General features: G+C 34.4%; 2 protein-coding genes across 2 annotated transcripts; both read left to right on the top strand.

Annotated features, from left to right (window-relative positions):
- Positions 1–5,389: 5,389 nt before the first annotated feature.
- LOC121749773 (peptidyl-prolyl cis-trans isomerase CYP21-1-like) lies at positions 5,390–8,484 on the top strand. Its single transcript, XM_042144401.1, has 7 exons — positions 5,390–5,637; positions 6,582–6,660; positions 7,070–7,117; positions 7,241–7,264; positions 7,357–7,539; positions 7,668–7,743; positions 8,107–8,484. The coding sequence occupies exons 1-7, from the start codon at positions 5,539–5,541 to the stop codon at positions 8,282–8,284; spliced, it is 687 nt and encodes a 228-aa protein (XP_042000335.1). The 5' UTR covers positions 5,390–5,538; the 3' UTR covers positions 8,285–8,484.
- Positions 8,485–10,752: 2,268 nt separating this feature from the next.
- Positions 10,753–12,534, top strand: LOC121749699 (actin-depolymerizing factor 5-like). The gene is made up of 3 exons (XM_042144292.1): positions 10,753–10,912; positions 11,001–11,260; positions 12,123–12,534. The coding sequence occupies exons 1-3, from the start codon at positions 10,892–10,894 to the stop codon at positions 12,271–12,273; spliced, it is 432 nt and encodes a 143-aa protein (XP_042000226.1). The 5' UTR covers positions 10,753–10,891; the 3' UTR covers positions 12,274–12,534.
- Positions 12,535–13,284: the final 750 nt, after the last annotated feature.

The following is a 13,284-nucleotide window of genomic DNA, read 5'->3' as shown; positions in this document are numbered from 1 at the left end:
TTATAGTACTAATAAAGAGTAGTTGCCGAAACTACTTTTAGTCAATTCAGAGATAAAAAGGGATAGAAAAAGAAAAGGAAAATTAAACATCGGAAAAACAAGAAAAATCGATTATTATGATAAAATAAAACGATAATCTGAAGTCTGAACAGCATTTTAATTTTTCAGTATAAGTATTTGATTTTTTCGATATTCGAACATGGTGAGATTTTTATTATTTAATTTATAATGTGGCTCTAATTAATACTCTATATTATGGGAGGAAATGGTGAAATAATTTATTTCTAGATGTATATTTGTAACTTTTGTTTTAGTTCTAGAATGGAACTTATATTTCGAAGCATACATTATTTTCATAGATGCTGTTGGAATCGTGCTTGATCAAAAGACTTTGACTAATAATAAATGTTACCAGACATTTAATTTTGTGAAATTAAATGCAATAGTCACGATCTACGTTCCGAGTAGATGACCGTAGTATATTCATTTTCTCAAATCCGATTCTCGGTGAGTGATAAATAATATATTAAAGTTGGTCACAAAAAAGCTAAAAAAGAGCTATGGGAAAAAAGTAAGAGATTAATTAACTAAGTGTTTAATTATCTCACATCGGGGATGATAAATTTTTTTGATAAAATATTTAATAAGATGAATTATTATGTGTAATAATTATCGTGGAACAAGACGGGTGACAGAGCCTTGCGCCGCCGCCCACCCGCGAGCCGCGAGTCGCGCACCGCGCGCCGCGCGCCGGGTGCCTTGTGCCTTGTACTGTTCTTTGGAGCTGGTCGTTGAGTGTGTTTCAAGCCCCGCTTATTCTTTTTAGACCACCCCAAACTCCACGCTATCCCTGACGGGTCTGGTCCACGCCATGTTCCCGCTGGACCCGACGCATAACGAGAGACAAAAGGTCCCGCTGGACCCCGACGGTCCATGGTGTATCCCGTCGTGTAGCATGTCCAAGTGTGTGGTGTCTCTTCAGCTCCCAATGGCTAGTGCACCAGTCAATAACCCCCGGCGGTTACAGTCAAGCCATCATGGCACACATAATGGCTGTTGACTCCATCAATGCCCCTGCGGGTGGACTTGGCCTATAAATAAGCATGCATCCATTGCATTCATAATGTAACATACACAAGCATTATTGCATACACGCTCTTTCTCTCTCTACATAATCTTCCCGTCGAAGCTCTGCCCCCGCCTTACTCCCGTTCGCCGGAGCTCTGCTGCTAGCAGTGCTACTACTTCAGAGACGAAACCGTTTTATCTTTGGGGACAACACGCCAAACCGTGAGCACTATCGGGGCGTATCTCGTCTTGCAGAAAGAGGACTCCTCGACTCGGCTTACATCTTTACGGTTTATTGTTTTGAATTCTTCTTTGTAATTTCAATTCAGTTTATTTCCGTTTAATTTCTCCATTCTTCATTGGGTTGTATTACACCCGATTAGTGTATCTTTGTATCACAATCAATCATTTCAAACAACAGATGTTATATAGCTTTATATTTCCCAAAAATTGTGTAGACATTTTGAAGTGGAAACGAATAAATAAATAACATTCGCCGAGAAAATGATTTGCTTTTGTTTAGTATTGATGTTTTTATTCAACAAGGAAAAAAATACCACAGATATTTTGAATCAATATATCAATTTTTATTAAGTACAGATATTTTTTTGTCTTCTTCGATATATGTATTTATTGTATCATCACTCATACTGTTTGATACGGAGTATTACTTTTGAGTCGTATGAAATCTGAACCAAACAAACGAAAGAATTTAAGGTCGTAAAGTGCAACAAAAATTCTACAAACTTTGAAATATAACACAATAAAATGGTAGTACTGAATTTTCTTCGTTCGCCCTCATTCTTATTTATTGTCAAAATGCAACTTGCAAATAATAATGGCGGAGGCGGACCACTTTAGGAGAAAAATACAAAAACATTAAATAAATTTCCTTTAGCCGTTGATCGAGTAATATAATTTATGAATACTGTCGTAAATAAGTACATATTATGGGTGTGGTGTAGATAATAAGATAACAATAAGACCATCCCCATCGCTACTCTCCGGGGCGGACGGTGTCTGTGCCAGCGGCGCGACACAGCCCCGTCCGCCGATGTGCTCGCGCCAACGGCACGGCCCTGCTCGATAATAAGTGCACGTCTGTGCCGCTGAGCATGGCGACGTGGCAGTGCGTGATTTGTCAACGGCAATGTCGTTGTAATTTCTTTCTTTTTTAAAAAAAATCGAAAATAATACAAAAAAAATATTTTCGGATTCCTCAAAAATATAGTCGTTTATTACCGTTTTTAAAATTTTTTTTTATTTAAAAAAAAAAATTAATCCCAAAATCATCTATAAATACACACATTCATCATTTGGCCAACGATGCGAGAGAGAATTGAAACAAGACACACAATGCACGACACCAAAGCCCACATTGAGCTACAAGAAGACCTAATCAAACACATTTGGGCGAAATTCGGCGACGAGTAGTGGTTTTTTTAATTTTATGAATTTAATTATGTAATTTTTAATTTTTAGGACTTTAATTATGTAATTTTAAATTTTTAGGATTTGAATTATGTAATTTTAAATTTTTTAGTAATTTGTAATAGTATTCCGAATATTTTTAATGCATTCTAATATTGTGGAAATGTTTTTATTTAAATTGAATAATAGAATGGTAGAACCCTTGAGCATATCCTTGCGGAAGAGCATGGATGTGGGTGTTTTGCTCTTGGGGAAGAGGCGAGAGTAAAAAATGAATAAAAGTGGGTCCGAGCCCACTTCCATGCTCTTGCCTAAGAGCATGGATGGGGATGCTCTAATGCAGTATATAAAACGATCTTTTGTTATAAATAGATGAAAGAATATAACATATAAAATGAAATTTGTTGTTACTATCGAACCGTATTGTAATTAGAATAACAGACCTAAGTGTGAAATTATTACATTCATATAATTAATTTAATTGCATTCAAATTTAAACCTAGAAAAAATTGGATTATCCACAAAGAGAATCTACTATAAATTTTTCGTGATCCAATAATTGAATATAGTTCTCGTGTCTACAACGCAAAAGTTAGTTCTCATTATCTCATCTAAATCTCTCCCTGCACATATGAATTAAATAGTTTTTATGCATTTTGTGATTTTTTGATTTTTTTGCGGTTCACATTTAATTTTAAGGATAATAGGCATTTAAATGATTAAGTTTGGTCAAATTCTGGTCTATCACTCTATCTTATGAATTTTGAAATTAGAATATTGAATCATAAAGTTTCAATTTTTCTCAATTATCTCATCCATGCACTAATCAACTTGTTACGGTGATGTTAAAAACACAATATTTCAATAAAATGAGGAGATAAGAAAATAAAGAAAAATAAAAGAAAAAAATATAGTAGTAGTACTTATTTTGATGAAAAGCGCCGTTTTAAATGTCGTTAAAAGATGACATTTTGTACATGGATGAGACAAATGAGAAAAATTGAAACTTCGAGATTTAATATTCCAATTTCAAAGTTCAAGGATCAAACTTTATGATTTAAATGACTAATAACCCTTAATTTTAATACAGAGGCTGCTAAAAAAATGGGGTTTGGGGAGCATCAAAATGCTCGCTAAACTCAAACGTCGGTGTTCGTTACTTTGCGATCAATGTTAGAGTATTATTAATATGTCGTAACATATCCTGCAAGATATGTATTTGAATGAACACAAATTTGGATCATAGCACTATTATTAGCACGCGGTAGGAAAAATAAAATGTGCACAATTTAACAAAACCACCACGAATAAGTAATTGATATTCATCACCTAGTAATATTTTGCTTCATTTGAAGGCTTATGAGATAGAACATAATTAATTCATACGTGGAGACATGCAAGCGTGATAATACATAATTTGCACGCAATTGAAGTTGTGATACTATGATACAATGAACCATGCAAATAAGATCATTTTTGTAACAGAAGTTACAATTACTATATTTTACGCAATTTATAATTTAATGTGTGTTTCTAGTATATATGATGGAGTATATTATATGGCAATGATGATTGATGTGATAATTTAGTTATGATTTAGGTACTCTCTTTAATGAAATAGATTTTATTTATTTGTCTTAACATCCAATTCTACTGAATAATTTTTTCTCGAATTTTATAAAAGAACACTAAATAAAACATTTTAAATTGGATCCATTGATAAAATGTTTCCCCTTTAATCAATACTCAACAGACTATGGTTCAAATCACCTATTATACAAGTATGAGCAAATCACCTATTATACAAATATGAGTGAACTAAGTGTGTGTGAGTCAGTGTTGAGAGAATGCAAGAGTATGTAAGTCACTTTGGGATGAAATAATGGGGAGTGTATATATATCCTTGAAATCAAATGTTTTAGATTTGAACTGAACTTATATATTTATTTGTTAGTGTTTATAAACTTGAATAGAACCCGAATAATAATTACATTAATAAAGATAATTATTGGTTCAGTTTTTCTCTTAAAGATTAATTTATACTAAGGTTTTATCGATTTTGCAACCGACAGTGAGATCGGTTGAGCCCGACTCGATGTGGATTCGAAGAAATAAAAAATTTTCAACAATTACTGCTACAAATATTTTTGAAACTGATTTCGACATTCGTAGTATTCCTTCCGTCCCAAAGAAGATGACACAAGATTTTAGGAGATGTTGTTTTGTGTGTTAAGTGATGAGAGAAAATATAATTTTATAATTGATGTGAGAGGAAACTTTTTCCAAAAGAGGAAATGTAACATCTTTTGTGGGACCAACTAAAAAGGAAAGTGTGACATTCACTGTGGGACGGAAGAAGTACTATATTCTAAAACAAAATTAGCTCTAACGTACACCGAAAAAAAAAACTAAGTAAAATGATACCATTCCTTTACAAGAAATAGAGACATTACTTAAATGACAGTACTTCCTTTGTCCGCGACATAGAGTCCCAATTGAATTTGACACATGTTTTTAATAAATGTGTGTTGAAAATATAGTCTCAATGAAACTGAAACTTTTACTCACAAATGCATCGAAATGGAAAAATGAGATTATGCAGTATATTTCAAAGATTTTGATTGCCACAATCAGTGCTATGATGGCTCAAGTAGAAATCGACTGCTTATCAGAACTGATGATAAGATTTAAATGATTTGGGAAAAAGAGAAAAATTTTGTGATAAGATAAAGACATGTACGGTTAAACTGAAATATAAATGGGCCCACTCTAAATTAATTTCGGACTTTTCAAATATGGGCCTCATATAGGTTGAATATTTGGTGTCGGCCCATTTAAAACCGATCCAATCTATTCAATTTCTTAGAAATCTTTTTTAGATTATTTCTATCAATTGATCTGTCGATTCCATCTCCATCAGTATTTATTACTCTGATAGCTGAAATTCATCGGTTTGTGTTAAACTAGTGAAATCTGCAGTACTTGTAGTGGAAAATACGGATGATTTGAGTGATTAATGGAAGGAGGAAGCATTGAGAGATGAGGCGGGATATCTCAGTGTTGATTCAGCCTAAAATTTTGCTGCTTTTCGCTGTGGCTTTGGTTCTCATCTTTCTCTTCCTTGCATTTTCGCCACAGGTATGAATGTATCTGTACTTGTTGTTTTGTTTAGAACTTACTGCTTTATGATCGAGCTAGATCAGAAATTATCTGCCTTTTCGATCTAATTGCTTAATGATGTTGGCTTTTATCTGCAATTGGTGGATTGATGTTTTTTTTGAAGAATTTGTTGCTTTGTGTGTTTTTTGAGCTGAATTTAATAAATGCGACTAAAGAATTGATTATAGTTGTTGGACACGATGATTTCTCCACAAATGATTCAATAGATTGGACGATTTATTATGCGGATTGAAAGGAAAAGGAATAGTTGGAACTATATGAAAGTAAGCAGTAGGACTGGAAATTTGATTGTTTGCTTTTCGTAGCCATGACTCAATTAGTCAATTATATACTAAGCGTCTCGAAAATTTAATGAGACTCCAGCAGCCGAAAGCTCCTGTTAAAATTTTGAAATGTGAGATTTGTACCGAGAAACACGAAATCTGAGGCATCAGTAACCATCTGTAGTAGCAAGGTAATGTTACAATCAACAAATTCTTGTGTGGTAACTTAACCAGACTATACATGTGCACCGAGAACGTGTATCCTGTTAATGTATTTCATGGTTTCTTTGCATCATCGGTCATTGTTCAAGCAGTATTGACTTTTATTTTCAGGTCTGTATGATGGATGTCCTCGGAAAAAATGGATTTTGTATGAAACTTTGGCTACTGTGCACTATCATGTTTCATATGTTTCTGTTATTTTGATTCTCTGGTGTGAACTTGCTTGTTTCGTTAATTGGTAGAATGCTCTAGAGCATGTAAATAGTCATCTCAACATTCGCAATAGTCAACAGGATTGGTAGAGTATCAGTTTTGTTCATCGTCTTACTATCATTACCTGTCACCTAAACTTTTGAAATCAAGTTGAAGGTCAAGAGTTATTGATATTAATTTCATGATTCTTCTTTATATCTCCAGGAGGTTGCTGGACCAGAGGAGGTATATGAAATCACTCATAGAGTATTTTTGGATGTTGACGTCGACAAGCAACGTGTAGGTATGGTCCCTCGTAAGATTTGGTATTTTTGTGTGCAAAGTGCAAACCATCCTTTTCATGCTCCTCTTGTATTTGCTGTACCATTTTCCCATGTTGGGTTGTACCATGATGTGTCTAATATGCTGATAGTTTGAGAGGATTATTAGAAGTACTCCTACTACTTATGCGACTTATGCATGTGCAAATGTAAAAAACAATTTTGGTTAAGACCCATTTTCTGCGGCAGCCCCCTTTTGAGTATTAAAATGTTCATACATGAGAGTTAGCGTTGCATCCTGCAAAATTTTGACGAAAAGGAAGAAACTTTACTCTGCATGTGTTATTGTTTCGCAAACACGTAGTAGTAATATTTTTATTTCCTTTATGCCTTCCATCTGGACTTAGTCTTTTTTCCCTTGAATACCTACAGGGCGGATAACTATTGGATTATATGGTCAAGTTGTGCCAAAGACTGTGGGTAATGCATCTGTCTTCTACTTGAACTTCTTTACACAATTGATACTTTGTTTTTATGCTATAACTACCTTATAGTTTTTGGGTAACATTAATACTCCTTAATTGCATCAATTTTTCATTGCAGAGAATTTCAGGGCTTTGTGTACAGGTATCTTCAATACTTAAAACATAATTCAAGTTTTACGTGGTCTGTGTGTCATGTTCTGCCTTATTCACTGTCCTACTTTTTTCTGGAACCAGGGGAGATGGGTAAAGCCCCCAATGGGAAAGTTCTACACTACAATGGAACTCCATTTCATCGTATTATACCCGGATTCATGATTCAAGGTGGAGACATTGTTTCTGGAGACGGGAAAGGAAACCAATCTATATACGGTGGTACCTTCCGTGATGAGAATTTCAAGCTGAAGCACTCGCATCCAGGTTTGCTATCTTGTAGTGTTGTTACTTTTCAGCTGACCTTCTCTTTTGGTTAGTCGTGGGGTTCTGCATAAACCTTGCCAACCAGAATATGCACACTGATAACAAAAATCTTAACATGATATCTGCAGGTGTGGTGTCCATGGTGAATTCTGGGCCTGATTCCAATGGTTCACAGTTTTTCATTACAACGGTCAAGACATACTGGTAATATTTTGTCTTGTATTCCAGTTTTTGCAACTATGAATGGAGTTGTGGACATCTAATCCATTTTTTATTTTAAAAAAAAAAGAAAAGAAATCGACTAGGTCAAGCTGAGGATCTGATTCATCTTACCACTTGAACTAATTTATGGTTGAGAAATCAGTTTTTTGGAATTCGAATGCTCTTATATTCAAAACAAAATTTTCTGCTATTTTTTTTGGCCAGGCTAAGGAGCTGAGTTCTCGACTATAAATCAGTTCGTGTAGAATTATACCTGCAGCATGGCCTCTCTCTCTCTCTTAGTTATGAGGTCTTGTAGACGTATATTAGCATCAAAATTCACCATGTATTTTGAAAATTGTGCAGGTTGGATAATGAGCATGTTGTTTTTGGCAAAGTCATTGACGGCATGGATGCTGTATATGCCATCGAGGGAGGTGCGGGAACATATAGTGGGAAGCCTAGAAAGAAGGTTATCATCGTAGATTCTGGGGAGATACCGAAGGGCAAGTGGGATGAAGATAATCGGGCTTCGACAACATGAAATCAGTCAGTAGCAGCAATATTTCAGGTTAACTTATTAATTTCACTAATTATTTCTTTCTTTTGGGACTATGCTTTATTCTGTATCATGTTTATTAAGTTATAACATTGAGCATATTTTGTTGAGCTATAGTATAGTTTGGAAGAATTAAATGCGTTTCAGGGGTTTGCAGCAATTGAGATATGGAGTATTTGTTATAATCTTATTTTGGCATTTTTACTCAAATTCCATTACAAAATACTACTCCCTCATTCACATTAGTGTTGTGTCACTTCCTTTTTTAGTCATTTCATTTTTCGGCAAAATACAATACACTAAATCTCTTACAACTCTCCTACTTTATTCTCATTCCACTTATTAAATTTTGTACTTATTTCTTAATTTTCGTGCAAAAAAAAATTGCTCCTACACTAATGGGACAAAGGGTGTATAAAACTGTTACTCACATTTCAGTTGTTTATTCCATTCATAACACACCTAACATATTCATTCAAACCCATGTCGAAAGGGAATGGGACTGCTAACGGGGACAAAGGGAGTAAAGATTGAATCAATCAATATCTAGAATTCGAGAGAGAAATGTAGTGGGAGTCTAGTACAACTAATTTGAGTAGTTTTCCCTAAAAAGAAGTGAAGCAATGTGACGATGAAACACAACTTAATCAGTAAGAGCCACTATAGTAATAAGGTAAACGAGGAACTATAATTGATCATCTTTAAAAAGACGGAGCAACAGGCAATGCCAGTTGGCTCCCAGCGGATAGAAACATGCAAATGCATGATTACCACATATTTATTCTCATATTTTGAAGCCATATATGTGAGTCCACTACTTTGTGGTCTATTACTCAAACCACTTTTTGATGTTTTCTTTTTGTCTCTCTTGCTTATAAGATTGCTAGTATAATTGTTGTCGGATCAACTCTACCACTCCAATTTCAACCCGCATCATGTGTGAGAATCTCAGCTGCAGATTTGGTGGGGCGGGAGTTGGCGGCGGCAGCCACTCCCAGTCCCAGACTGCCAGAAGGACCTAATTTTCCTTATAATCGACTAGCAAAAACTTACAGATTGAACTTTTTTGAATAAAAGGAAATCATAATTTTACTCTTATTAATGTTAAAAAAGACTTTTCTCAGCTTTGTTCATTAACTCACTTTAAGCTACAAATATTTAACCCATGGATTTCTCATAATTATGTTCTGGATTTGTCACTACGTTGGATGATTTCATATAGGAGTATGCATTTATTTATAACACCCTGTTCACATCAAGTATGTGAGGGGTGGGGGGTGGGGGGAGTCATCTTCCGGTTCGAAATCGAAACATCCTCAAACTTTTTCGGGCCAGTTTCGGTTCCACCTTTCGAGAAATTGAAACCATTGATTTCCGTCCCCACGGCAGGCTCTAATGAAAATCACTCATATTGGTTAGTAGGGAGTAAAAGATAGTGGGGCAACATTAGGGTGCAGTGTCAACTCATTAAGCACATCCACTGGTTTATAAATTATAGACATTGTTAGACTTTAGCTTTTGTACATTATCATTCTCATTCTTTCATCAAATCTTACTCTATTGAATATTTATAGATTGCATCAATCAATAAATATTTGAAGTTTAGTTGCACCTCTCCATGCAAATAGTGGTAGATTCAGGAAACGAAACTCGTGCGACGGAGAGACGAAGGTCTTCATGGTCAGAGGGCAGTGTGGGGCCCTCGCTGACCATGGATGATGGACGAAATTGACAGTGAGCCACATACCCAAAGGGCCAGAGCGGATTTGCCACATTATAAGATCGCCAATGTCTGCAAATATTAATAAAAAAATTCGGCTTTTATTCTCTCTAAATTGAGACTCTATTCACATTACATTTACTAATTGACTCTAAATTGAGACTATTCACGTTACATTTACTAATTATTAACACTATCTTTTTAAGATGAGGTATTTCCTCAAGAACAATACGTTCAATTAATTTATTAAAACTCTCATCTTTACTTCATTGTGCCTATTTTTTCATTAATACTACCTACTATAGTTAGCAATGCAAATATAGAAATTAGAATGAAAAAGTTCATTACATCTTTTCTTTGTGAGATCGAACATAGTAAAAATATCAATCTAGATTGATAAATCAACTTTTTCCACTTATATTATGTAATGAACTTTTACATTCTAAGCAGTTACATAATTAGGATATGTATGGATGCCCATACATATCCGAAATATTTTTAAAAATAAATTTAGGATTTCAAGCTTATCCACAATTAAGTTGGATTGGAATCAAAACAAGTAAAATAAAACAAAGAGTGTACATAACATTACAAAATCCAAATTAATTAAGAAAAGTCTTTATTAGCAAAATGCAATCAAACAATTCATTAAATACCGTAGCGAATCGGGGATGAATTATGCATTTATGCTTGTATGTAATTCATTAAAATGAGGTCCTTGTATGTAAATATGATAAAGTTGAGGGACCATTCCTTAATCCCGATTTATATATAAACTCATTTCCCTCAAAAATTCAACCATTCTCATCTTCTCCTCTCCGATCTTATCTCACAGAAAAGCTAAGTGGAACCCCCAAATTTCACCAACTACAATGGCGATGGCTTTCAAGATGGTACGCAACTCTCTCTCTCTCTCTCTCTCTAGATTGTGGATCAATTGATTGATTAATTAGAAAATGGTGCGATGATGTGGTTTTGCAGGCGACGATGGGGATGCGAGTGACGGATGAGTGCAAAAACTCGTTCATGGAGATGAAGTGGAAGAAGGTGTCGAGGTACATCGTGTTTAAGATCGACGAAGGCTCGAAGCGACTGACGGTGGACAAGGTCGGCGCCGCCGGGGAGGGCTACGACGAGATGGCGGCCGCCTTGCCGAACGACGACTGCCGCTACGCCGTCTTCGATTTCGACTTCGTCTCCGTCGACAACTGCCGCAAGAGCAAGATCTTCTTCATCGCCTGGTAATTGCGATCCATATATAGCTGAGTTTTCATTTAATGAGGAATTAAATTACTGGAATTCTTTTGTCGTGCTGCGGTGGAGCAGTCGGCAAGTTGTGTGGGCATTATCTTGGCAGTTGATTTACGATTTTACCCCTCCTACCGTCTCCTACCATTGATCATGTTTTTCTATAAATTCTATAATGAAATTTATGCATCGTTTTAATTGAAATATCAGATTAATACTATCTTTGTAGAGAAACTATAATTTTAAATATGTTTTTCTATATTATGTATGTACATAATACACTACATCATTTTGCTTGTTAATGACTCTTAGTCCATCAAAAAATATTAAAATTGCATATAATTTGCTACCTAAGTTTCTCCTATTATTTATACTACATTTGGTGACCATAAAAATATATATACACACCAACCGATTGTAGATAGCATCTCCATTTTATATTCCTACCGATGGCAGAGTCAGGTTGGGTCGAATTAATCCTACTATCGATTATATAATTGAGTTGGAAGCTTGAAATGTCTTTTAAATTCGACTTTTGGAGCTGTCGCCACTTTCTTCACTATGCTTTCTTCATTATGTTTGATCTCACAAATTCTATTTCTTGCATTTTTCGTTTATTGTTAAAATCTTTCTTAGAATCTGACATAAATGATGGTTGAACTATTGCTTCATCCGTTCAAAGCAAACATATCCATTCGAGTGGCGAGTTAATAGCACAATCTATTAAAGAAAATGTGTCATTTTGAGTGTGATGTTACACCAAAAAGATGATATTATAAGACAATATTAATGGAATGTGTACATTTTTATTGTTTCTATTTTTCTCATGATGACACATTGAATATTAAATTGCAGGGCCCCAACAGCATCAAGAATAAGGGCAAAAATATTGTACGCAACATCCAAAGATGGATTGAGGAGGGCATTGGATGGAATTCATTATGAATTGCAAGCCACTGATCCAACTGAGATGGGGTTCGATCTCATAAAGGAAAGAGTTAAATAGTTTTGTTTATCATTTTCATAATTATCTTAAATCAAATCATGTTTGAGAATTACTATAATACGAATAATCAAATCGCCTAGTTTGATTGAATAATCCCCACTTAGTTAAGACCTATGCTTTCTTCGTGTTAGTGTGTCCCATCCCCCATCCATCACCCTTTTACAGCATGTGGTGCTAATTGTATTAATCAGTAAATCACTTTTGTAATAATTTTTGGCAAACAATCTTTAATTTACCAATCATGCATAGTTTACCAGCTAAGCACCTTTTTTTCTTCTTTCATTTTTGTTCCTTCATTTTGTCCTCATTTGTTGTTTTGTACTATTTGCTTCATTTTCTTTAACTTTGATATCATATCATATCATATACTATTACTTATTATTTGATAGATGGATAGATACCTAACCAATAATGATAAGATAAGATGAAGATGCCACAAAAGGTAAATAATTGTGTGGGTAAAGTAATTTTTATTGTATTTTAGGCCCACTTTCCCCCTACTTTTCTTGTTTTGGGTAAACTTTTTCCTTTTCTTTTTTTATTTTTTTTATTAAAATGTCAATAAACTTCTCACTTATCCCATGACTCATATCTCAAATTTAAGAAATTACATCTTTTTAATGTTATTTTCAATTATAATTACTCTTTATATATATGGAGGAGTATTTGAGTATTTAGTTGGCAATTTCCATTAATGGTTTTATTCCAAAATAGAGTACATGCACTATAATTCATGATTAATCAAAACACAATTATATGCAGGAGTACTAGTATTTGGTGGGGCAGGTGTCAGAATAATTAGATATGATATATAAATTGTGGTGGATTTGAAAAGGACAATGTTCCTTACCCCATCTATTTCCCATAGAAATTGACATTGATTTTATCTCTTGTAGGTAGTGATGCTCAATAGATATAACCATTTCTTTTAAGACTTCCTAATGGAATAGTTCAAACATCATTTCACATTTTTATGGTTTACAAATAATTATTATTAGTACTAACTTATTT

Source organism: Salvia splendens, chromosome 9 (genome assembly GCF_004379255.2).
Source record: "Salvia splendens isolate huo1 chromosome 9, SspV2, whole genome shotgun sequence".
NCBI lineage: Eukaryota > Viridiplantae > Streptophyta > Magnoliopsida > Lamiales > Lamiaceae > Salvia > Salvia splendens.
Note: the sequence above shows the minus strand (reverse complement) of the source record. Positions and strands in the feature narration are given on the sequence as shown.

What these genes read in the sequence shown, in the direction of transcription:
- LOC121749773 (XM_042144401.1), top strand. Translation starts at nt 5,539, where the DNA reads ATGAGGCGGGATATCTCAGTGTTGATTCAGCCTAAAATTTTGCTGCTT. An exon ending in CGTCGACAAGCAACGTGTAG is followed by an intron (nt 6,661 to 7,069) that starts GTATGGTCCCTC and finishes GAATACCTACAG; the next exon opens with GGCGGATAACTATTGGATTA. An exon ending in AGTTGTGCCAAAGACTGTGG is followed by an intron (nt 7,118 to 7,240) that starts GTAATGCATCTG and finishes TTTTCATTGCAG; the next exon opens with AGAATTTCAGGGCTTTGTGT.
- LOC121749699 (XM_042144292.1), top strand. Translation starts at nt 10,892, where the DNA reads ATGGCGATGGCTTTCAAGATG. An exon ending in TGGCGATGGCTTTCAAGATG is followed by an intron (nt 10,913 to 11,000) that starts GTACGCAACTCT and finishes GTGGTTTTGCAG; the next exon opens with GCGACGATGGGGATGCGAGT. An exon ending in AAGATCTTCTTCATCGCCTG is followed by an intron (nt 11,261 to 12,122) that starts GTAATTGCGATC and finishes ATTAAATTGCAG; the next exon opens with GGCCCCAACAGCATCAAGAA.